This window comes from Heptranchias perlo, chromosome 13 (assembly GCF_035084215.1).
Source record: "Heptranchias perlo isolate sHepPer1 chromosome 13, sHepPer1.hap1, whole genome shotgun sequence".
NCBI classification, from domain to species: Eukaryota; Metazoa; Chordata; class Chondrichthyes; order Hexanchiformes; family Hexanchidae; genus Heptranchias; species Heptranchias perlo.
Genome location: NC_090337.1, coordinates 37,525,094 through 37,551,450, shown reverse-complemented (window position 1 = coordinate 37,551,450; position 26,357 = coordinate 37,525,094). Strand labels below are relative to the sequence as shown.

At 42.1% G+C, this 26,357-nt stretch overlaps 1 protein-coding gene across 1 annotated transcript in view; it reads left to right on the top strand.

Annotated features, from left to right (window-relative positions):
- Positions 1–1,060: 1,060 nt before the first annotated feature.
- Positions 1,061–26,357, top strand: part of ccdc150 (coiled-coil domain containing 150) — a 92,293-nt gene continuing 66,996 nt past the window's right edge. The window contains exons 1-11 of the mRNA XM_067995338.1: positions 1,061–1,152; positions 6,206–6,584; positions 11,283–11,452; positions 12,205–12,273; positions 14,215–14,331; positions 16,323–16,452; positions 19,303–19,346; positions 19,438–19,530; positions 19,691–19,798; positions 22,530–22,654; positions 25,544–25,721. Of these exons, the coding sequence (XP_067851439.1) occupies positions 6,227–6,584; positions 11,283–11,452; positions 12,205–12,273; positions 14,215–14,331; positions 16,323–16,452; positions 19,303–19,346; positions 19,438–19,530; positions 19,691–19,798; positions 22,530–22,654; positions 25,544–25,721 (1,392 nt within the window). The 5' untranslated portion in view covers positions 1,061–1,152; positions 6,206–6,226. The remainder of the gene's footprint in view (positions 1,153–6,205; positions 6,585–11,282; positions 11,453–12,204; positions 12,274–14,214; positions 14,332–16,322; positions 16,453–19,302; positions 19,347–19,437; positions 19,531–19,690; positions 19,799–22,529; positions 22,655–25,543; positions 25,722–26,357) is intronic.

Sequence of the window (26,357 nt, the reverse complement as noted above, 5' to 3'; positions counted from 1 at the left end):
TGACAATGGACGACCAAATAGAAACATATTCCTTCCATGGCATTTCTCGCCTTGATGAGCACAAAAAACCCCCCAAAAATCTTTAATTTCTAAAAATATTTGTTCACATAATCACACTAGGGTCATGAGACATTCTGGAACCTTCCTGGTTCTAATTTTGCCTGGTATGTACTAGATTCTAATGTTTTGAGTATCAATGTAACAGTTATCCTATCGTACATGAAATCAGAATGTAGTGAAAAATTTTCTGGTGACCAGTTTTCCTGTTTTACTTATTCTTTGTATTATGCAATGCAGCAGCAGAGGATAGTTTGCCCATTATTTTGATCTCCAAGAAAGCTTTTTCCTCTTCTGGTTTCAAGGAGACTCCTTGCCACCTCTCCAGCAGAATTCACAGTGCATAGAGACTTAGTCATTTAGACCTGATGGACAAGCTCTGTGAGGTCTCCATGGCCACTGAAGAGGTTGCCTCTTTGAACTCTTCAACAATTTTCCTCACCCAGGCAAGCCCCAGTCTAAGGCAGGAAACGTGAGCTTCTCCCTCCCTTGACTCCTCAAAGCAAAAGACTGTACGCTTTAGGAAAGAAAACCCCAAAACAGATGGTGTCAATACAGCACCATAGAGTCTTCTGTGACTGTTGCTTGATTGCTATGTCCTGGGGCAACAGATAATAATTTAGAGACCTCTGTTCAAGAAGTCTCAATTGCAACTGTCTCATGAACAATCTGCTGTCCACAACCACAAAGATGGCCAGTGCCATCTAAAACAGATTGTTGCTAGAGTTCTGCAACCCCTTGAAAACCACTGGTTGGGAGCCCCTTTCTCTTCCCTCCTATTACATGCCCTTCTGGCGAGCATCCTTTAACATTGATATTTCAATTTCACTTATTCAGTCTTCATAAATCAGAAGGTAAAAGCCCTGTCATTCTCCTCACTCTGCTGCGAGCTTCTAATGACAACAGTTTAAACACAAATGATCATTAGTTTGAAAATAAATCTCCCAGCATGCTTTGGAGCCAGCTGCATTCGCGCATGCGTAGTTCGATGTGACGGTGTTTCGGTTGGAAAGAGAGGCTGTTCGGGATCTCCATGGTAACCAGAGGCTGGGCCGCGCCGCTGATGGCCGCTTGTTACCGTATCTCTGTTACCAGGTAAGTCATTATTGTGATGGTAATAAGACGGTGTTTCCTCTTCACAGTCGTATAGTTCGGTGTTAGAGTGGGCAGGCGGCCAGTCTGAGTTAGAAGCTGCTTTGGCTGAGCCGTCGATCGCTGTGTAAGGAGCTAAATTTGAAATCTGTCCTCTTAAAAGTTTTTCGAATCAGAATGCACCGTCTCTAAGCAGGGACTTTTTAAAAACTCGGAGCGAAGATCGCTGCATCGTGCTACTATGCACTGTTAAAGCTACTTTAGATCTAAAATAAATTGGAATGCAGTTCAGTTCTTTTCCATAATAAGGTCGGTCTGTAGTAACCCAACGATTGTAATGAATTCCTGCCATTGCACTCTTCCCCCTTGGCTCACTGTCTGCACTGTTACTCTTGCAGTATGGTCTCTGTTTCCAGTCCTACCATCTCGGTTTTCGCCTCCCTTGTACCTTTTCCTCTGCTGGAAAGCACTTCATGTACATGTTGAACTTGTAATTATACTATAGAAATGGTTTTGTGACTCATAACCCTGTGTAATGAGATAGGGTTAATTAGTAATATAGTAAGGGATCTTCTGGGGAAGAGTGATCATAATATGATAGAATTTCACATTGAGTTCAAAAGTGATGTAATTAAGTTAGAAACTAGAGCTTTAAACTTAAATAAAGCCAATTACATAGATAAGATGGCTAAGGTAGATTGGGAAATTAGATTAAAAGGTATAACAATAGTTAAGCAATGACAAACAGTTAAAGAAATATTTCAGAATTGTCAATAAACGTTCATTCCATTGAGAAATAGAAAGTAATCCATCTGTGGCTAACTGAAGATATTACGGATAGTATTAGATTAAAAGAAGAAGCTTATAATGTTGCCAAGAAGAGTAGCAAGCCTGAGGATTGGGAGAGTTTTAAAAACCAGCAAAGGATAACCAAGAAATTGATGTAAAGAATCTTACAACACCAGGTTATAGCCCAACAAATTATTTGTTGGACTATAACCTGGTGTTGTAAGATTCTTTACATTTGCCAACCCCAGTCCATCACTGGCATCTCCACATCAAGAAATTGATAAAGAGGGAGAAAATAGAATATGAGAGTAAACTAGCAAGAAATATAAAAATAGATTGTAGGAGCTTCTACAAGTGTGTAAAAAGGAAGAGAGTACCAAAAGTAAATGTGGCTCCCTTAGAGGCTGAGATAGGAGAAATTATAATGGGGAATAAGGAAATGGCAGAGACATTAAACAAGTATTTTGTATCTGTCTTCACAGTAGAAGACACAAAAAGTTTACCAGAAATAGTGGGGAACCAAAGGTCTAATGAGAGTGAGGAACTTAAAGTAATTAATATTAGTAAAGAAAAAGTACTGGAGAAATTAAGGGGACTAAAAGCCGACATATCCCCGAACCTGATGGGCTACATCCTAGGATTCTAAAAGAAGTGGTTGCAGTGCTATTGAATGCATTGGTTGTGATCTTCTAAAATTCTCCAGATTCTAGAACGGCCCCAGTGGATTGGAAGGTAGCAAATGTATTACCGCTATTCAAGAAAGGAGGGAGAGAGAAAACAGGGAATTACAGGCCAGTTAGCCCAACATGAGTCATTGGGAAAATGCTGGAATCCATTATTAAGGAAGTGGTAACAGGGCAATTAGAAAATCATAATATGATTAGGTAGAGTTTACATAGCTTTATGAAAGGGAAATCGTGTTTGACAAATCTATTAGTTTTTTAAGGATGTAACTAACAGGGTAGATAAAGGGGAACCAGTGCATGTAGTATATTTGGTTTTCAAAATCCACATCATGGTTTTCAAAAGGCATTCGATAAGGTGCCACACAAAAGGTTGTTACACAAGATAAGGGCTCATGGAGTTGGGAGTAATATATTAGCATGGATAGAGGATTGATTAACGGACAGAAAACAGAGAGGAGGAATAAATGGGTTATTTTCAGGTTGGCGGGCTGTAACTAATGGGGTGTTGCAAGGATCAGTGCTTGGGCCTCAGCTATTTACAATCTATATTAATGACTTAGTTGAAGGCAGCGAGTGTAATGTATCCAAATTTGCTGATGATACAAAGCTAGGTGGGAAAGTAAGCTGTGAGGAGGACACAAAGAGTCTGCAAAGAGATATAGACAGGTTAAGTGAGTGGGCAAGAAGGTGGCAGATGGAGTATAATGTGGGGAAATGTGAGGTTATTCACTTTGATAGGAAGAATAGAAAAACAGAATATTTTTTAAATGGTGAGAAACTATTAAATGTTGGTGTTCAGGTAGATTTAACATGCAGGTACAGCAAGCAGTTAGGAAGGCAAATGGCATGTTGGCCTTTATTGCAAGGGGGTTGGATTCCAAGAGTAAGGAAATCTTGCTACAATTGTACAGGGCTTAGGTGAGACCAGATGTGGAGTACTGTGTACAGTTTTGGTCTCCTTACCGAAGGAAGGATATATTTGCTTTGGAGGCAGTGCAACGAAGGTTCACTACATTGATTCCTGGGATGAGAGGGTTGTCCCATGAGGAGTGATTGAGAAGAATGAACCTATATTCTCTGGAGTTTAGAAGAATGAGATGTGATCTCATTGAAACATATAAAATTCTTGGAGGGCATGACAGGGTCGATGCAGAGAGGCTGTTTTCCTTGGCTGAAGTGTCCAGAACTAGGGGGCATAGTCTCAGGATAAGGGATGGGCAATTTAGGACTGAGTTGAGGTGGAATTTCTTCACTCAGAGGGAGGTGAATCTTTGGAATTCTCTATCCCAGAGGGCTGAGGACTCAGTTGTTGAGTATATTCAAGACTGAGATTGATAGATTTTTGGACTCTAAGGGAATCAACGGGAAATGGGGATCGGGCAGGAAAGTGGAGTTGAGGTCGAAAATCAGCCATGATCTTATTAAGTGGCGGAGCAGGCATGAGGGGCCACGTGGTCGACTCCTGCTCCTATTTCTTATGTTCTTAACGATGATTTTGGAATAACACAGTAGATGTTTGGGGCAATTAATTAAGTATTGTATCACACTGTTGTTACAAGGATTTCGGTGAAATGTAAAGGTGGGTATCGGCCAACTTTGCATTTTACTGCTCCGTGTGGCATTTTCCTGCATACAATGAATTGGAGCTTTGTGCCACATAACGATAACCTTTTTACCATGATATTGTGCACTGGAGATTACAGTGAGAATTTTAAGTGGGAAACCGAGCGGAGGAGGAGTTACAATGAATGCTCTTCCCGCCCCGATTTCAACACTGCTGTTTTTTCGGGCGGAGCCTGATACATTTGTGCACATTGGGGTCCTTGTAAGTAGTATTCTTACCCTGGGTGCATAGTCCAGTTAGCACCTTCGACAACACGGAAACCTGAACCAATGATGACCAGCAATGCAGTGTCTTTATGCCAGAAGAATTTTTTAGTGCCAAAGGAGTTAAACTTGAGACAGTAACTGTCTTTCTTTCAAGACGACCTCCGATGGATCATATCAGAGATAATGAATTAATATGTAAACTTACATTTTTTGACACCTCTCAACAATTGCAACCATTTTTCCCTCATGCCAGAATCTACAAATAAAATATCCATTGTCTGTCAAAGAATCAATACTTTGAGTTCTGAGAACAACCCCAGAGTGTGTGACAGTCTTCTTGTGCAAGTTTCTTGTGCATTTAACATTTGAAAGACATGAGGGAATTTCTGATGTAATTGATCACCGTGGGCTTGGTTAGATGTCTTTATGGATTGTGTCTCCAGATAGTTTACTATTTACCCTCACAAAGACAAAGGCATTTTAAGAATACATTTGAATGAAAGACCATTGTAATTTTATAATATATCCAAATCTTCACATTATAAAGGTATAATGCAGAGATTTTATGGTTTGAAGCTAGACCAAGCTCTGCTTCTGTCACACTATCTGCTTGTCAAAATTATACTTCACATTTACTTTTCAAATGTTTCAGAATTTCCTATCATTTGTAGTCAGTGGGGGAGAATTATATCCACATGACTTGGGTGTAAATGTGGAATATTGCAAACTGAATAAGTTTAAACTCTTGTAGCGTAAGGGGCTAAATAAGCAGAGACATAAATTCAAGATAAGAAAGAATTGTCTTATTTCTCAGGAAACCATTCAGTCCCTCAACCCATTCTGCCATTCAATTACATAATGACTGATTTGTACCTCAACTCCATTTATCTGCCTTTGTTCCATATCCCTTGATATCCTTGCTCAACAAAAATCTATCGATCTCAGTCTTGAAAATTTCAATTGACCTAGCATCCACAGCCTTTGGGGGAACGAGTACCAGATTTCCAGTACCCTTTGTGTGAAAAAGTGCTTCCTGGTTTCACTCCTGAATGGCCTAGCTCTAATTTTAAGAAAGAAAGGACTTGCATTTATATCGTGCTCCATAATAAGGTCGGTCAGTAGTAACCAGAATGATTGTAATGAGTTCTTGTCATTGCATCCTCAGGATGTCCCAAAGCACTTCACAGCTAGTGAATTACTTTTGAAGTGTAGTAACTGGTGTTTTGTGGCAAATGTGGCAGCCAATTTGCTCACAGTAAGGACCCATAAACAGAAATGAAATAAATGACCAAGCAATCTGTTTTGGCAGTGTTGGTTGAGGGATAAATGTTGGCTAAAATATGTAGAGAACTCCCCTGCTTTTCTTTGAATAACGCAATGGGATTTTTTATGCGCACTTGAATAGGCAGTGGGGAGCTTGGTTTAATATTTTATCCAAGAGACAGCATGCTGACAATGTGACACTCCCTCAGTACTGCACTGAAACGACAGCCTGGATTAATGTGCTCAAGTCCTGGAGTGAGGCTCGCACCCACAATCCTCGGACTCAGAGGTAAGAATGCTACCACTCACTTAAATGACAAATAAGTTCTTATGCTAAATATTTTCTAAAAGCCTCATGTGGTTGGCTTGCACCATTGATGAGTGAAGTGTTTTCTACAGTAATTTAGTCACATTATTCCAGTGTCCTTTTCAGTCATAATGCTGTACAGGCTGACAATATGGTACTAATCATGTGTTTTATTATACAGGTGACTACTGATACTTTAAACATGTCACATGCACCAATTCCACCAACACATGTCGGTGCCACAGCACCTGAGTCATTTACTGTGCTACAGCATCGGATCATTGCTGCTGAGGAGCAAACAGAGGCGTTAATTCAAGAATTAGAGGGCCTTGGATTTACTATTGAGGACACTGGGGCATCCAAGATTGGTGATAGTGACAGTCACAGGCCCGTCAGTCCCTTCCATGCCAGAAAAGCATTTGGAACTGAAAGTGATGTACTGTGGAAAAACTATGAATCTCTAGTGAGCCGTGTCTGCCGGTTGGAAAGTGTTATACAAACAATGAAATTGAATGTATTTCGAATACAGACAGCAAAAGAACTCAACCCAGAGCGTTCAGGTAATTGACAATTATATCCTTCTGTAATTAATTGTTATTCCTTCTTGAATTTCTAAACTTTATGAAGTTAGATTAATAAGGGTGCATTTGCACTACAACTGTAGCATTGGTGAGAAGCTGTTTGACTGTGGTTCATTTTCTCTCCACATCCTCCTTGACCTCTCTGCAGTCTTTGACACGGTCAACCACAACATCCTGCTCTAACACCTTTCCTCTGATATCAGGGGGCTGCTCTTCTCTGGTTCCACTCTTACCTATCTGATCATAGCCAGAGCATCTCCAGGATTGGCTTCTCTTCCCACCCCCACACTGTTATCCCTTGAGACTCACAAGGATGTTTCTTTGGTCCCCTCCTCTTCTTCATCTACATGCTGCCCCTTGGCAACATTATCTGAAGATAGGGTAAGTCATTGATTGTATGGATTGCGGGGGGGGAAACATGTGTGGGCACAGATAAGCATGGGGGCACGGGTGGGCATGGGGAGCACCGGGGGGCATGGGGGACACCGGGGGATGTCAGGATCGGGGGTCCGCAGTCATTAGGGGGGATCACGGGTCATCGCAGGTGTCTGCGATCATTGTGGGGGGATCACGGGTCATCGCGGGTGTCTGCGATCGTTGTGGGGGGGATTGAGGGTCATCGCGGGGATCCGTGATCATTGGTGGGTGGATCGGGGGTCATTGCGGGGGTCCGCGATTGTTGGGTTCGGGGATCAGTGAAGGGGTCCGCGATTGTTGGAGGGGGGTGGAGATCGGGGGGGTGGAGGTGGCTGCAGGTAGGCCTGTTGGGCCCGGGGGAAGCACTTCTGCTCCTCCGGGCCCACAAGCTGTGCCAGAAAGGCATTTATCTGTTAGTTTCGGGCCTTCTCACCTCCTTTCAGGTGGCGTAAAAGAGAAGGCCCAGGAATCCCAGTCCCCAGGGGTTGAAATCGGAAACTCTGCAAAAATGGAGGTCCTCAGCCTCCTTGAAAGGTTTTAATCGCCAAACCACCTCCTGGGAGCAGGTTGGTCGCCGCCCCTCGTCCTGCCTTCGTGAAAACCGGAAGTAGGCAGGTTGGGGGCAGGTCTGAAATGGTTGTGATTTCGCCCCAACCTACCCGTTTTCCAATGTTAAAATCGTGCTCTGTATCCTCACCACTGATTCAATCTCCCTCTCCGGTTGAACCAGAGCCTTTGCAACATTAATGTCTTATTCAGCCCTCAGTTGAGCTTCCACCCCCATATAGAAACATAGAAAATAGGAGCAAGAGTAGGCCATTCGGCCTAAACTCTAGTGAATATAGGCCTAGTCAACCCAATCTCTCCTCATATGTCAGTCCTGCCATCCCAGGAATCAGTCTGGTAAACCTTCGTTGCACTCCCTCCAAGGCAAGGATATCCTTCCTCAGATAAGGAGATCAAAACTGCACATAATATTCCAGATGTGGTCTCACCAAGGCCCCGTACAACTGCAATAAGACATCCCTGCTCCTGTACTCAAATCCTCTTGCAATGAAGGCCAACATACCTTTCGCCTTCCTAACTGCTTGCTCCACCTGGTGTACAAGGACACCCAGATCTCATTGCACCTCCCCTTTTCCCAATCTATCACCATTCAGATAATAATCTGTCTTTCTGTTTTTACAACCAAAGTGGATAACCTCACATTTATCCACATTATACTGCATCTGCCATGTTCTTGCCCACTCACGCAACTTATCTAAATCACATTGGAGTCTCTTTGCATCCTCCTCACAGCGCACATTCCACCCCAGCTTTGTGTCGTCTGCAAACTTGGAAATGTTACATTTAGTTCCCTCATCCAAATCATTGATATATATGGTGAATAGCTGGGGCCCAAGCACTGATCCCTGCGGTACCCCACTAGTCACTGCCTGCCACCCGGAAAAAGACGCGTTTATTTCTACTTTCTGTTTCCTGTCTGTCAACTAATTCTCAATCCATGCCAGTATATTCCCCCCCAATCCCATGTACTTTAATTTTGCACACCAACCTCTTGTGTGGGACCTTATCAAAAGCCTTCTGCCAATCCACTGGTTCTCCTCTATCTATTCTACTAGTTACATCCTCAAAAAACTCCAGTAGATTTGTTAAGCATGATTTCCCTTTCATAAACCTATGCTGATTTTGTCCAATCCCGTTAATGCCCTCCAAGTGTTCTGTTATCACATCTTTTATAAAAGACTCTAGCATTTTTCCCACTACTGATGTTAGGCTAACTGGTCTGTAATTCCCTGTTTTTTCTCTCCCTCCTTTCTTAAATAGTGGGGTTACATTTGCCACCCTCCAATCTGTAGGAACTGTTCCAGAGTCTATAGAATTTTGGAAGATGACCACCAATGCATCCAATATTTCCAGGGACACTTCCTTTAGTACTCTGGGATGAAGATTATCAGGACCTGGGGATTTGTCAGCCTTTAGCCCCATTAATTTCCCTAGCACTATTTTTTAAACTCACACTGGTTTCCTTCAGTTCCTCCCTCTCACTAGACCCTTGGTTCCCTAACATTTCTGGGAGGTTATTTGTGTCCTCCTTTATGAAGACAGACCAAAGTATGTGTTTAATTGTTTTGCCATTTCTTTGTTCCCCATTATAATTTCCCCCATTTCTGACTGTAAGGGACCTACATTTGTCTTCACTAATCTTTTTCTCTTGACATATTCATAGAAGCTTTAACAGTCAGTTTTTACATTCCCTGCTAGTTTACTCTCATTCTCTATTTTTTCCCTCTTAATCAATCCCTATGTCCTCCTTTTCTGAATTCTAAACTGCTCCCAATCCTCAGTCTTGCCGCTTTTTCTGGTAATTTTATATGTCTCCTCTTTGGATCTAATACTATCCCTAATTTCTTTTGTAGGCCACGCTTGAGCCACCTTTCCTGTTTAATTTTTGCGCCAGACAGGAATGAATAATTGTTGTAATTCCTGCACTGCTTCTTTAAAAATTAGCCATTGCCTATCCACCGTCATCCCTTTTAGTAAAGTTCCCCAATCTATCATCGCCAACTCGCACCTCATATTTTCGTAATTTCCTTTATTTAGATTCAGGACCCTAGTTTCGGTTTCAACTACTTCACTCTCCATCTTAATGAGGAATTCTATCATGTTATGGTTGCTCTTCCCTAAGGGACCCCGTACAACAAGATTGTTAATTAATCCTTTCTCATTGCACAATACCCAGTCTAGGATCGCCTGTTCTCCAGTTGGTTCCTCAACGTATTGGTCTAGAAAACCATCACGTACACACTCCAGGAATTCCTCCCCCCACAGTATTATTGCTAATTTGGTTTGACCAATCTATATGTAGATTAAAGTCACCCATGATTATAGTTGTACCCTTCTTGCATGCGTCTCTAATTTCCTGTTTAATGCCCTCCCCTACATCTCCACTACTGTTTGGGGGCCCATTGACAACCCCCACCAACGTTTTCTGCCCCTTGGTGTTACTTAGCTCCACCCATACAGATTCCACATAGTGATTTTCTGAGCCAATATCCTTCCTCACTATTGCATTGATTTCTTCCTTTACTAACAACGCTACCCCGCCTCCTTTCCCTTTTTGCCTGTCCTTCCTAAATATTGAATACCCCGGGATGTTCAGTTCCCATCCTTGGTCACCCTGCAGCCATTGCTCTCCATCACAAAGACTGTCTGCTTCCATCTCCGTTACATCACTGCCTCCTTTCCTGCCTCAGCCTGTCTGCTGCCAAAATTCAACCATGCCTTTGTCAGATCCGGACTTGACTATTCCACTGGTCTCCTTGTCAGCCTCCAATCTGCAGAGTCTTTAAATTTAGCTAGTCCAATGCTTTGCGCCCATATCCTATTCCACACCACATTTTGCTCAACCGTCACTCCTTTCCTTGATGACCTACATTGGTTCCTGGTCCCCCAACGCCTCCAATTTAAAATTCCCTTCATAGCCTTGTTCAACTCTCTTTGTAACCTCTAGCTTACAATCCCCCCTAGAACTCTCTGTTCTGTGGACTCTGGCCTCTTGTGCATCGCCTCCCCTCCCTTCACCCCGGTCGTGGCATCAGCACTTCAGAAGACTCTGGAATTTCCTCCCTAATCCTCTCCACCTCTTCACCTCCCTCTCTTCACCTCCGTCTTCTTTAAGGCCCTCCTTAAAACCCACATTTTTGATCAAGCTTTTGGTCACCCCTCCTAATAACTCCTCTTTGGGCTCATCATCCATTTTTTTCTGATACACCTCTGCGAAGCGTCTTCGGATGTTTTCCTACATTAAAGGTGCTATATAATTGCAAGCTGTATTGTTGCTGTAATTTGGTTAGTCTTTAATTCATTAGCTTAACGGCTGATATCAAAAAAGTTACTGAAAAGAGAGTAACTGGTGCAAGTATGGATACATTCAGCTTGACAGCAAAGCATGTAAAATTCCAAATGTTCTGATGGTTAGTAAGTCCAGTCATTCAATTAGTTGTTTTCAGAATCGAAAAACTGATCGTCCTACTCTGACAATCTGTTGGAACAGCCCAAAACAGTATTCTGTACTATATTCCTTATAGACCACATTAGTTGCAAGTCATACAGGTGACTATTCTATGATACTCCATATCGGAAAAAATACAGCTTCTGAAACTTTGTCTCGTGTCTTAACAGCACAGTGGTTTTAAAAATAACTCAAAAATGCTAAGCACAAAGTAAACTGCTGTCTTCTTTGCAACATTGTTGCAGCGGAACGACTAGCTGCAATGCAGGAAGAACATGCTCAGGAGCTAAAGAAAATACAGTGGGAGATTATGCGTTTTCGACAGCAGCTGAGTGAAGTTAGTGAAGAAAAGGAGGCTGCTCAGGAAGAAATAGAAAGGCTGAGTGCTGCCCTGGAGATGGCCACAGTAACTAAGGTACACAACTGAGGTATACAATCTACGATAAAGTTTTATTCGCATTACAAGTTTAGAGGGCTTTTCTGCAGAGCCTTTATATGATTTATTTGTATATATTTAACTGTAAAGAGTTAATGAAACTATATGCCTAGGTTTATGCTGCATCATTCTGAAATCTATGTTGTCTTTCACTTGCACCACTAAAACAAGAGTTGGATGAAAATCCTTTGTTATGGCATTAAAAAGAATTATGCGACTTCTGTGTGACAAATCACACATAAAGCCCTCTGCATGTTTAGTGACAAATGTCAACAGCCATTTAATTTTGGATTTTCCATAAAAGTTAACGAAAATTAGAGAAATACTGCAGTAGTTGATAGGTCAGGTTAAAACAAAACATACGTATTTGGTATCTTTAGGTAGATTTTGCACTCAAACCTCTCGCAATCTTTGGTTCATTCTGCTTTTTGTTGCTTTCAGTTCTTAGAAGCAGTTCATAGAAATCTATTTTAAGGTCTGTCCAAAAATGAGGTAGTTAAAGGAATAAACAAAAACAAATGTTTAATCTATTGTTACATGACCTCTTAATGTACATTAAAATTTTGTTCACAATTCATACCTCCATCATTGGCAAACTAAGTGGTGTACCTTATGCAGGCACCAATCTGATCAATCAGTGGCATATGAATGGCTGTAGCATTGACAACTGTGCAAAAAGTACACCTGATTTAAGATATTTGCTCATGGTATGATTGTTTTCTTTATTCCAGACAGATGTGGCAGTGGCAGCAGAAGAACTGAAAGCGACAAAAAGCAGAATGAGCCGAAGATTGCAAGAGGTTAGAGTGCAAAATCTACGTAAAAATACCAAATAGGAAATGATGGAATTAGCCATTTGTTCCACGAGTGATGATATGATAACTTATAATAAACTTATGAGGATACTCTTTACAACTTGAATAAGTTCTGCATTGCATCGTTGCCCACGGAGTATTTTGTTCATATTACTCATTTATAATTAATAGTAGGGACTGGTACAAATGCAGAAGGTATTTCAGTTGCCCTTTTAGCCTCATATCACCTCACAGTGCAAAGTGATGGACTCCTATTTCTACAACAGTAAAGACAATGGGGCCGATTTTGAGCTTCTGCCCAAAACAGATGCAAAGTCAGTGATGCAAAACCTGTGGCACACCCCGCTGGTTTCAGTGGGAGGCCTGAACCATGGCATGAGCCTCGATAGAATACAGTCAGAGAGCTGCCCAGTGCTCAATGAGCACTGGCGGATAGCTCACCAAACTGGGGGTACGGGAAATCTGATGACTTCATGGGCAAGCCGAGCCGGAAGGCGGCAGTAAAGAGAGGTGAGGTGCACCGGGAGGGTGGGGATGGGGCCGGCCTGCCCTGTGGCCGGCAATGTGCTACAGTACTTTTGTTGGGCCAGGAGGAACATTCTTCTCAGCCGAGTACAAATGGGTGGAGTGTGTGCAGTGCACACTCCACCCACTTGTACTTGAAAATTGTAAACAGGGTCCTACAACTGACGTAGGACCCGATTTGCATATGCAAGCATTCTCCTGCTTCTAGGCTTGTTAGGTGAGCCTTGGATGTCCCAGGGGCGGCTGTTGTTTCCCCCCCATTTGTAACAGCTGGAAGCCTTTTAAAGTGGGTACTGGCTGTTCAAAATTGCCCCCGATGTTTTTCAAAAATAAAACAAAACCTGTAGCATTTGCACAAAATTACTGTGTTGTTATTATTTGAGTCTAGTACAATGTCTTAATTTTTAATTTTAGGCTTTAAAAAAAAATTATGTTAGGCAAGTGAGGTAGCAGCCCATCCTAGTTCCTGAGATGGGACTCGTGGAATAATTTCATTTATCTCTTATGAGGGATTATTTAAGATGGCAGAGAGCTTCGGAGTAAAAAACCATACAAGTACATCTTGCATGCACTTCCTGTCCACATTATCCTTACAGAGATTATTCCAACACAGAGCTATATTCTATTTATAGTGTTTTAAGGAACAAATTGTTGAGAAACCGGTGAAGAAGAGGAAACTGGTTGGCGATTGGACTTTTGGATTAGGCTGGTGGGAGGGAGAGGGATAGGGCAGTGGGGTTTGGGATGAGACTGATAGGATAAGGGAATGGGGATGTAAATTAAGGCTGGTGGAGGGAAGAGGTTGGGGGCTGAGGGAGATCCAGGGTTGAAGATGATGGGGATAGGATATAGGTTGATGGAATGGATCAGGGAATGAGGACTAATTGATAGAGGAAATTAAGTCAGGGGAGGGGAATCAAGGCTGAGGGGATAGGTAATGGGAAAAGAAGTGAGGGGATGCAGGATCGAGATGAGCAGGGGATCAGAGGACAGGGGGGAGGGGAACCTTAGTCAACGGATGATTAGGTACAAAATGCGTAGTGAATGACAAGGCAGTGGAGAACTGAGCACCAGGAAAGATGTTAGGGAGGTTGCAGGGCATGAGAAGTGCAAAGGAAAAGGAGTAAAGCATGCAATAGGAGCAAGGGGGTGGTGGAAAGTTTGGGTTTGTGAGGGGTGGGTTGCAAGGATAAGTGGTATGCTAAATTATGCAAGGGATTTGGGGGAAAGGAGTGAGGTGAAGTGGTAGGGGATGTGAAGGAAGTAGCTCAGGCCTACAATCTGCATTTTCCTTATACCAGCTTTCAGAGATCTAGACCCCCTCAGCTGGGAGAGTGACAAATGCATATTACCAAATTAAAATGTGTTGTCTGTTGATAACATGTATAAACTGTTTTTCAGATGAAGGAGGAGTTGGTCCAGGAAGTGAGTCTCCGAAAAGCTCTGGAAGAATCCCACATTCATTTGCTACAACGTGTGCAGGATATGGAGAAAGTAGTGGAGGTTGAAAGAAAGCAGGTGCAGAGTTTTCTATAAGTTTAAAGGCATTGTGATCTGTTGATAAAATTAGTTTATTGTTTTTTGGGGTGAGCCTGTTTTTGGTTTTGTATTCCTTTTTTTTTCACTGATTCCCCTGCCCCCCACCTTTTCAGTTTAAATAACAAGGGCTTTACCCAAAATTGTGGATAAGTCCTTAAGGGAATTTATTTTTTGTAATTCAGAAGCCTATTCTGCCCTTCACTGGAATTGTCTGCTACCTGACCTGACTTCACCACATCAAGCTCTACCTGGCCTCCATTTCCTCTTTTAAAAATGGCTCACTACTCTAGGATCATCCTGGAGGGCAAAGGTAACCCCACATTCCTTTTCTTCACACCCAGCTGCACCATTAAATACCTCTCCCTTTGCCCCTCCACCCTCGGCTCTAACAACGTGCAAGGAGTTTATGGATCTCTTCCCTCTTCCCCTTGCCCATTAATCAAACCTCCTGATCCTACCCTGATCCCCTCTCCCTCTCTCTCTTTTCAACCCTAGACCCCTCTCCCATTTTCCCCATTTGTCAGACTCTGGCCTCTTGTGCATTCCCTCTCCCCTTTTGTCCTACCATTGGTGGTCATGCCTTCCGCTGCCTACGTCTCGCTCTCTGGAATTCCCTTCCTAAACCTCTCTATTTCCTCTACCTTCTTTCAGACCCTCTTTAAATCCCACCTCTTTGAGCCAGCTTATGGTCACTGCTCCTAATCTCACCTTTGATCTGGCAACCATTTTCCTTATATCTCTGTAAAGTGCCCTGGAATGCTTTTCTATATCAAAGGTGCAATATTAATGCAAGTTACATTGTTGTAAATGTTGATATAAAAAGTGTGACTCAAAATTATGACACAGGACTTAAGATTTGTCAGAAGCGCATGCTGTATGCAAGTTTATTAATAATAATATGCTAGTTGATCTCCCGTGGTGTTCCACACGGGGATTCAAGACCAAATACAGGACAATTGCTCTGAGTTTCTTCACAGTGGGGATGGGGGAAATTCTGACTTTGTTCTCTTTGGGAGAGGGAAAGCCGAGTTTGTTCCCAGGGTGGTGGTGGAGGGGGGCAGTTGTATTGTTCCTAATGGGAGAGATTGGAAAGCCAAATTTGTTTACAGCAGCGCTGGGCTGCCCAATATCCTCCAAGCTGGGGGGAGATGTTGGTGCCCAATTCCTCCCATGTGGCTGGGGCAAGTTGTTTTTCAGTAGGCTTTGTTTAGAGGAACTAATGATGAGGCTTTCTGTACAGAGAAGTTCCATGTTGTCATGGGCCATGCTTATGGTGAATGCTTCCTGCTCAAGATCGTTGGCTCCATTGGGGGAGTTTAATAAAGTGATTGAGAATGATTAGGGTACAGAAGCCATTTCAGCTTAGCTTCTCAAGAGCTGGGCAAAATATTATTAGATTTTGGCTATGCCACTTCTGCATAACTTAAGTTGTGTTGCACATCTTACGGTTCTCAGTACTTACGATCATTGCTTCAGGTCCACCACTGTTAAAGAGGCCATTGTGGAGGTTATTTTTTTTGGAGATTGACTGAGACAGTGTTTGTGCAGAGTTCCACATGTTGTTTGCCATGAGGGTGCACTGAGAATTTTACAAACCGAGATTGGACTGCCGGGCAATAAGGGAGTATAGTAGGGCTTTCATTGTAAGTTTAGTTGAAGCCCGCTGTACTTTGAGTCACATAACGTGACACTCACAGTGACACCTCCAAGTGCAATGCCATCAGAGTGTTATGACAATTTAACTTTGCTGCCTGGGCGGTAACCTGGTGGAGAGGATCACCTGCCCACTATAGCACTTACCTGATATTCATTCTATTTATTTCAATGGAACAAAAATTGGACAGGTTCTATAACAGGAAGGCGATCCGCTCCCCCAGATTACTGCCCAGGCAACAAAGTTGAAAATTACCTTCATTATTTTTAATATATGATAGACATTTGGTTAAAGATTTCAAAAATTCCTCACTTAGGTCAAGGTGCTACAGCAGGACAGCCTCACACTCAGAAAGGATGGGCAGATAACTCAGGAGAGACTGCAGCAAGAGCAGCAGAAAACAAGTGATTTAGAGAAAATGCACAAACAGCTAAAAATAGAATCAGGTATTGAAACTCATCTAACATTATGCATTTGGGTTCTTAGTTTTTTTTGGCAGCATTAATTATGTGTGTAAATTGGCTGCTGTGTTTGCCTACATAACAACAGTGACTGCACTTCAAAAATATTGGTTGTGACATGTTTTGGGATGTCCTGGGGATGTGATAAGGTGCTCTATGAATGTAAGTTCTTTATTCACGGCAGAATGGTATTAGTACTGCATTTTGGGGGGGAATGAGCCTTGGCCCAGTGGTAGCATTCCCACCTCTGAGTCAGAAGGTTATGGGTTCTAGCTCCATTCTAGACAGTCCTGGTGAGCAGAGATGAGAGATCTGGGGCTCGATTTTCCCGGGAAATTGCGGGTGCTTTGGGGGTGGGGGTGCTCCGAAAATCGGGGAAATCCTGTTGGGTTCGGAACCAAATGTGCCTCATTGAGGTACTTAAGGCACTTTACTTGTGACATATTTGGTAGTTGGAACGATTTTTAACTTACCTAGGCAGCTATCCCACGGCTTCTGATTCATGCCTGGATCAGGCAAAAAGAAACAAAATAAATTAAATAAAAAAGCATTGCACGAAGTTAAAACACAAAATCATCCTACCTTTCCACCCTGCTCCTATGTCCGATGTCTCCCTCTCCGATCTCCCCTCTTCACCCCCCCCCCCCCCCCCCGATGTCCTCCCGATCTCCTCCTCTTCACCCCTCTCTCCAACCCCCAGATCTTCCCCTATCCCTCCCCCCAATCTTCCACTCTTCCAACACCCGATCTTCTGTTCCAGTGCCGGATGACGTCCCGCACTCTCTCTTTCTCTTCGCCCCCCCCACCTCCCTCTCGGGTTGCAGCTCCTGAAGGCAGCCAGCCTGTCATGTTTATTCGGGTTTGCCATGCGCACCTTCACCTCACCCCTGCCGCCAACCCGCCACCATTTCAAAATTGAACCCCTAGTCTCTGAATACTGGGTTGACACCCAGCGGGGTAATTGTGTCTGATGGGAGCAGTGTGGTGACCCCCATTGCACCTACCATGGTAGAGCGTTGTGAGTCAGACGAATGACCTGCCCACATAAAAAGGGAGTTTGTTATAGAAAAACCCAGATCACATTCTGCTGGATATACAGCATTGGAAGAAATGGGTTGTCTCGTGTCGCTAAGCACGAAAGAGAGAAGGCAACTGCATTTTTGGATAAAATCGTGAAATCTGACCTCTGTTTTGCAGTATCTGCTGGTTTATACAGGCTGAATGTAGTGCTCCAGTGCTAGCTGTCTTTAATGCCATTTACCTGTTGAAACAAAAATACCTATATCTACATATTTTCTGTCAGTTAGCAAGATACATTTAAACCGAATTTAGGTTCTAATTTGTGTGTTCCAGAGTGTGTTGAGTGCTGCTGCATATGAAATCATTGTTATTCAGTAAGTTCTGCAACAGTTCACATTAAGCACCATTTTGCATGATACAAGGGTGTGGTATCTTTTGCTGCTGTATACTATGTATGTAATTATTCAAAATTATGCTAAATTTCTCTCATGCTAACGCTTTGGATAAATATATAATTTTTTTTCATTCTCGAGAAGTAGGTATTGCTGGTAAGGCCAGAATTTATTGCCCATCTTTAGTTGAGAAGATGGTGGTGGTGATGCAACTGAGTGGCTTGCGAGGTCACTTCAGAGGGCAGTTAAGAACCAACTATTTTGGTGTGGGACTGGAGTCACATATAGGCCAGACCGGGTAAGAATGGCCGGTTTCCTTCCCTAATAGACATTAGTGAACCAGTTGGGTTTTTATGACAATCCAACAGCTTCATGATCACTTTTTATTGATAACAGCTTTTTATTTCCAGAATTTTAAAACTGAATTCAAATTCTGAAACTGATGTGGTGGGATTTGAACTCACGTTCTCTGGATTATTAATCCAGGCTTCTGGATTACTAAAATAAAAACAGAAAATGCTGGAAACACTCAGCAGGTAAGGCAGCATCTGTGGAGAGAGAAACAGAATTAACATCTCAGGTCAATAACCTTTCATCTGTTTCTCTCTCCACAGATGCTGCCTGACCTGCTGAGTCTTTGCAGTATTTTCTGTTTTTATTTTAGATTTCCAGCAGCCACAGTACATTGCTTTTGTCCTCTGGATTACTAGTCCAGTAACATAACCGCTACACTACCCTAATGCCATTTTATTTTTATGAAATATCATCACACAATTTCTTCCTCTACTCTCCTCTCCAGAAAGCATTGACTCCCTCACTGGGGTACGGTTCATGGACAGCAGTTCACCTCTGGTGCCAAATGACTATTATTGCCAAGTGACAATGAGCACTATTGGGCCATCCAATGTGAAGGACATCACAGCCAAACCCAATTCTTTTCTCAGCTGATGTCAATCCAGCGCATTTCCAGTAAAGGTCTTTATAGCGGCCAGGAGTGGGAACCTTGGATGATTTGCCCATCCTAAGATGGGGCAGTGGCCACATGTAGTACTTTTGCAGCTTCCTAGATTGGAATCATGGATTGGGGTTCAAACCGTGGACATTCTGGTCTGTATAGCTCAGAGATGGAAACTTTATGGAAGTATCAGAATGGCTTTGGAACTTAAGAGATTTTTTTTTAAAAAGCCACTGCACACATTGCCAACAGTCTGGGACAAACCTTTCTCGATTGTATCCCAGATGCTGCTGCAGTTTCAGATGGGCAGAGTTATAGTGTATTGAACCTTAGTGAAAGGCCATGCTACTGAGGTGCGGCAGCATATCACTGGTGATAAAGCTGGAACATAAAAAATTCAATGGAGAAGTTTTAGACCTTTTAGTATTTTGTGGATCGACTTGATATTGTGCCCTTTACAATTTCTAGATGCTAAAGAGTCCATTATATCTCAGATGGCTGATGAAGGCAAGGCAAGTTTGCAAAAATATATAATTTTTATGTTTACTTGTTCATGATTTTTATCTCAGTCATCAATATTCTGATACACACTTGTCTCTTCAGAAAACACAACTGATGTTGAACAAACAACAGGAGGAAAATGCCAATTTTCGTAGTGAGATTGCATCACTGAAGGATGTGGCAGAAAAAGTGCAGGTTAGAGTGATTTGTAATAGAAATTCTTATTTGTTTTCTATGAGTACATTTTCTACTGGGATCATTTAAAAATAGATATGCTATTCTCAATTTTATTCTGTAAATGCAACATAAATTAGTATATTTGAAGATTTTATGGTTTTTGTCTTTCTTCTCTCAGGCTTTGAATGACCAGCTAGACACGCAGTGTACTGAACTAAGTGGCACATTGCGCTCTATTTCCGTTGAGAATGCTAAACTTATAACAGAACACCAAGCATCCCTAAAGGTTTGATGTTATAGAATCAGTGTTTGGTCAGATTCTAGGCTTACTGCTCTATCATTATTACTTTGTGCTAACTTTTGTTTCTTTTTTTTAATTGTATGTTTAAGTTCATATGTTACAAAAATATTTTATCTGAAGTTTGAAAAAAATTAATAGAGTAGAGTTTTTGAAGAAATGGACAATTGGATAGATAAAGGGAATGCAGTAGGTGTGTACATGGATTTTCAGAAAGAATTTGTTAAGGCATCTCATGGGAGGCTTGTTATAAAAGTTTAGGCATTTGAGAAAAAATTTAACAGCAAGGATATAAAGTTGTTTGGAGAGGAAACAGTGGGTTAGGGTTGATGGGTATTATTCGGATTGGAGAAGGGTTGAAAGTGGTGTAGTCAGGAGTCAGTGCTGTGTCTATTTTTGTGTGTGTATATGTACATACATACATATATATATATATATAGAGCATAATATCAAAATTTGCTGATAAAACACAAAAGGAAGTTTGGCAAATAGCAAGAAGGGCTGTAGAAGACTTCATGAAGATATTGACAGATTCTCAGAATAGGCAGACAGGTGGCAGATGCAATTTAATGTGGAGAAGTGGAGAGTTGTACATTTTGGAAGGAAAAACAAGGAATGGGAGCATTCAGTCTTTAGAAAGATGCTATGGATGAAGAGAGAGGCCTAAGAACCAAATACACAATTCCCTGAAAGTGCAAGTGCAATAAGCTCATAGCACAGAAGGTGGTCACTCAAGCCATCATATTGTGCTAGCTCTTTGCTAGAACAATTTGAAACTAATCCTGCTGCCCCGTGCTCTGCCCGTAGCCAGGTATCATCTTCTGCTTCAAATAATGAATTTGGGTTTTATAAATAGAGGCGTAAAGTATAAGAGTAAAGCAGTAATGATGAAGTTATATTCTGCAATAGTTAGGCCACGGTTAGAGTACTATGTGCAGTGTTTGATGTTCTATTATAGAAAGGAAATTAAAGCCATAGAGAGCCTAAAGTGTAACTTCATCAGGATGATGCCAGAGATAGGGAAACTAGTTATGAAGAGAAACTTGTGATACTGGAACTATTTCCACTAGAGTGGAAAAGGCTAAGAACAGATTTAATAGAGGTTTATAAAATTATGAAGAGTTTTCATTCGGGAAAGACTTTATTTCCTGTGATTTGGGAGTCAGTGGAAAGGGGTCATCAATTTGTAATTGTCACTGAGAGTGAGATGGTAGATTAGGAGAAATATCTTTCTGAAGATGATTGGTGGAGTATGGGCTGCTTTGCCGTAGGAAGTGGTTGAGGCAGGGACTATTGGAATTTTAAGGGAAATTTGGATAAATATTTGAAGCAGAAGATGATACCTGGCTACAGGCAAAGCATGGGGCAGCAGGATTAGTTTCAAATTGTTCTAGCAAAGAGCTAGCACAATATGATGGCCTGAGTGACCTCCTTCTGTGCTATGAGCTTCTATGGTTCTTCTGTTTAAGGTTTCGTGTACTTCTTGTTGCAACATTGCCCAGTTTGTAAAAACTCAGTCTCCTGACAAGCAAGATGAGAGACCAGTGATGTTAGCTCAAGGTATCCCTGGTAGTGTGGTCAATTTCTACAACAACAACAACATGCATTTATATAGCACCTTTAGTGTAAAAAATGTCCCAAGGCACAGAGGTGCAAGGAAAAAAATAACACTGAGACAAAGAAGGAGATATTAGGAGAGGTAACTAAAAGATTGGTCAAGGAAGTGGGTTTTAAGGAAGAAAGGGAGGTGGGGGGATTTAGGGAGGGAATTCCAGATGTGAGGCCTAAGTGCTGAAGGCACAGCTGCCAGTGGTGGGGGAAAGGGATTGGTGAAGCACAAGAGGCCAGAGTCAGAGGAGTGGAGTGTTGGAGAGGAGAGGTTGTAGGACTGGAAGAGGGTCCAGAGATAGGGAGGGATGAGGCCATGGAAGAATTTAAACAATGAGATGAGAATTGGTGAAATTGGCGGTGAGGGTACAGAGTTTTTTGGCAGGGAGACAAAGATGATGGTTTCGGTCTTCCCAATGTTTAGCTAGAGGAAATTGCGGCTCATCTAAGACTGAATATTGGATAAGCAGTCTGGCAACACAGAGGTAGTAGACAGGTCAAGAAAGGTAGAGCTGGGTCTCATCAACATATATGTGAAAGCTGACACAAAATCTGTGGATAATGTTGCCAAGGGGCAGCATTTAGATGAGCAGGGTTGGGGGGTGGGGGGTGGGCAAGGATGGGTCCTCGAAGGACTCCCAAGGTGACGGTGCATGGTTGGGAAGAGAAGCCATTGGTTCATTGATAGAGATGGTCTGGCTGCAATCGAATAGTTAAAAGTAGAACCAAGCAAGGCAGTTCCACCAAGCTGGTTAATGGAGGAGAGGCGTATGGTGGAGGATGGTGTGTTGACTGTATCAAAAGCTGCAGAGAGATCAAGAAGGACTAGAAATGGTTTCAGTTTGTTTGGTCTGTGTTCAGACTGACCGCAAATTTTTCTGTATTTTTAAAATTCACTATACTTAAGTTTTTTTGGTTTTATATGTTTAAAAAAAAGTTCAACTGGACTGGAAGTAGTCTGACACTAAAAACTAGACGTTGAATGTTGTGTTTCTTTCTCTGCAGTATGAATTATGTTCTTTAGAGGTTCAGTTATTGTTTAATGTCATAGGTCACTAATGAAAATTGATGTGCTGTTTCTTTGTCAACCCATCCCCCCTTCCAAAAAAAGGTTGAACAGGAAAAAATGAAAGAAAAGTTGCAAGAACAAGACCTTTTACTGGATGCAGCAAGAGCAAATATTGCAGCAGAGCTACAAAGTGCAGTAAATGAGAAGCAACAGCTAAAAAATGAGTAGTGAGTATTAGATTTGACATTGATCTATCCAGTCATGATCCAACTGATGCACCATAATCCACTTTCATTATTTATCACCACATAATTATAGGAGTCACTGGACTTAGAAATATTTACTAGTTGTAAATTTTCAAATAATAACATGCATTTCTAAGTAAGGGGGCTGGATTTTCCTCCGGGGTAGATTTCCCACATAGGTTAGTCGGACTAGGACTTTTGGCCACTACCCTAAATCCACTGTGATCCTGACGCATTTTTCTGGGACAGGTGTCGTTACTTATGCAAGGCTGGCTACTGGTGGAATCTCTGCCGTTAAAAGAGAATCCACTGTTGCAAGGGAACAAATGTGACAAAAAACAGAAGGAAGAGGTGCCCCAAAGATTTTTTAAAAAATGTTACAGAGAGACTTTCCATGAACCTCAAAATAAACAGGGCGTCAAAGAAGGAAAAAAAGGGAAAGGTGCATATTACAAATTCAGGTCTGCTGTAAATACCTTCTCAGGTTCAGTGGTGCTTGTAACTATTATTTATTTCCAGCTCAATTCCATTCAAAGCTCCAGTGGAGGTTTGGGTGATCAAACAGTCATCAACTGCAATATACGCACACCGAGGAACATCAGCAGGGATCAGTGTTGCTTGCTGAAGTTGCTCCTAAACAGCCCAGGGTCGGCATCAATTTCTTTGAACTCCATCAAATTCTCCTCATCTTTACTGACTGTTCCCGCATGGCAAAAGCAGTTGATAATCATAAAATCGTAGAAAGGTCACAGCATGGAAGGAGGCCATTCGGCCCACCGAGTCCGCGCTGGCTCTATGCAAGAGCAATCCAGCTAGTCCCACTCCCCTGCCCTATCCCCGTAGCCTTGCAAATTTTTTACTTTCAATTACTTCTCCAGTTCCCTTTTGAAGGCTATGATTGAATCTGCCTCCACCACTGCCTCGGGCAGTGCATTCCAGATCCTAACCACTCGCTGTGTAAAAAAAGATTTTCATCTTTGGTTCTTTTGCCAGTTACCTTAAATCTATGTCCTCTGGTTCTTGACCCTTCCACCAATGGGAACAGTTTCTCTCTATCTACTCTGTCTAGACCCTTCATGATTTTGAATACCTCTATCAAATCTCCTCGCAACCGTCTCTGTTCCAAGGAGAAGAACCCCAGCTTCTCCAGTCTATCCACGTAACTAAAGTCCCTCATCCCTGGAATCATTCTAGTAAATCTCTTCTGCACCCTCTCTAAGGCCTTCATATCTTTCCTAAAGTGCAGTGCCCAGAACTGAACACAATACTCCAGCTGAGGCCTAACCAGTGTTTTATAAAGGTTCATCATGGCTTCCATACTTTTGTACACTATGCTTCTATTTATAAAGCCCAGGATCCCGTATGCTTTTTTAAGCGCTTTCTCAACCTGCCCTGCCACCTTCAATGATTTGTGCACATATACCTCCACATCTCTCTGCTCCTGTACCCCTTTTAGAATTATGCCCTCTAGTTTATATTGCCTCTCCTCGTTCTTCCTATTGAAATATATCACTTCGCATTTTTCTGCGTTAAATTTCATCTGCCACATGTCCACCCATGCCACCAGCCTGACTATATCCTCTATCTCTATCTATCCTCCACTGTGTTGCTCTGAGTCACACGGTCACAACTGTTGGCAACAAAATTCATCGCATCCAGTTAACAGCTGTTTACAAAGCCAAGCGAATTTAGTCTTGGCTTTGTAAACAGCTAGTTTTTTCTAGTCATAAATGTCCATTTGTGACCCTTGAAAAGCTTGATAACTCCATTGTCCATCAGCTGAAGCTCAGAAGTGGTATTCTTTGGAAGATGGACAAGTTCCACATTCGTTAGGCCAGAAATTGCAGGATGCATAAGGCGGTCATCCATGATGATTAACACATTTCTATCTGAGCTTGAAATTTGATGTCCAGAGATCAAATGTACTCCTCAAAAAACATAGTCATCCAAGATTGCAGATTGAAACAGTATATGATACCTCCGGAGAAGTGTCCAACATTTTTGAAACATCTTGGCCACTCACTTTTACCAATGAACAGAAGAGGAAGCTGATCTATCCATATTGGCGCCCAGAAGAGGCACGCGCTCCTTGCTCCGTTTCCTACCCAATGCACTTCCTGTCGTGTAAGCTGTTGAGGCTAGGTCAATTGAAAATTTCAAAACTGAGATTGATAGACTTTTGTTAATCAAGGGAATTAAGGGTTATGGAACCAAGGCGGGTAGATGGAGTTAAGATACAGATCAGCCATGATCTAATTGAATGGCGGAATAGGCTCGAGGAGCTGAAATGCCTACTCCTGTTCTTATGTGTGAGTCACAACACTGGCAGTATTGGGATAGAGTCTCGGAGTCCAGCAGTATTTTAAGGAACACTGGGAAGACAGTCCTGGGGTTCCAGGAACACTTGAGAGGGAGGTTTGAGGACACTTGGACAGTCCTAGGATTTGGTAGCATTGGGGAGGTTGGTCTCGGGAGCATTGGAGTTGTTTTGGGATCAGCAGCACTGGAAATGCAATCTAGGGGTTTTTGAGGACTGAGGGGGGTTCCTGCAATCTGGGATGGGCGGATTCTGTTATCTAGTAGGACTTGGAAGAGGTGCATTGGGAGAGGCAGTCTGGCAGTATTGGGGGGTTGCTGGGAAATTGTGCACAAATTTATTTATTTCATTGTGGTGCCTGAGGAGCACAGATTTATTTGTTGATCTAGCAGTGGTGGGTGAGGAGCACACTTTATGTACTCTTACTTTATCTGTATGCATGCCACAATAGATCCACCAGTATAATTTGAAGAAATATTCTTTTATTGTTCAGCTATGTGTTATAAAAGTACACTGCAAATGTTTTTCTTTTTCTTTTTATTACAACTCATTAGTGAAGCTTTAAGATTAGAGCATGCTGAGATACAGCAGAAATTTGAAACAGTGGAGAAAAAGGCAACAGCACAGAAGATGCTTCTTGAGTCCGCAATTGCTCACCTGAAAGAGGACTTAATATCCGCTGTTAATGAATGTGACCATATTAAACAGGAAAAGGAGAGATTACTGGACCAGGTAAATCTTGCCATAAATTTGGTGTCAACAGCAGAGCAGAGAGAAGCAGCTTCTCATAGTGGTAGATGCTGTTAAAAGTGACATGTTACAATTTATCAACATTATACTTTTGATTTTAATTTTAAAACTATTTGTATTATACCTGAGAAAATTAAGCAATTGAAAACAAGTTTTAAATCCTGCTTCTAGAGTTCAATATGAAACAGGTTTCCCTGTACATTACACCATTCAGAGTTGTTGACCAAACTAAATGGTAACGAAGCCAATGGAACGGAATATCGGGCAGGAAGTATAATGGGTGGCAAGTGCGATACCACCTGCTTCGTCTCCCCGCCCAAGTCTAATTTCACCCCCAATACCGTTGTCAATTATAACTGCAATACTTAACATTCACCACAAGGTGGCATTGTTGCAGTGCATTTATTGGAGAATGGCAGAAATCTTGCTAAAGGTAAATAAAGGTAGTTTCATTGTACTCACCTCGGCGCCCACAGAAATCGTGTTTTCGTGTTCCCTCAATGCTCCCGTTTTTGCGAAATAGCGTGGGTTCCATTCCTGAGTCCGCATTGCTTGCCAGCACATTTAGTTTAGTATCAGTATTGCCACTGCTGAAGTGCCTCATTTCCCCAGCATTTG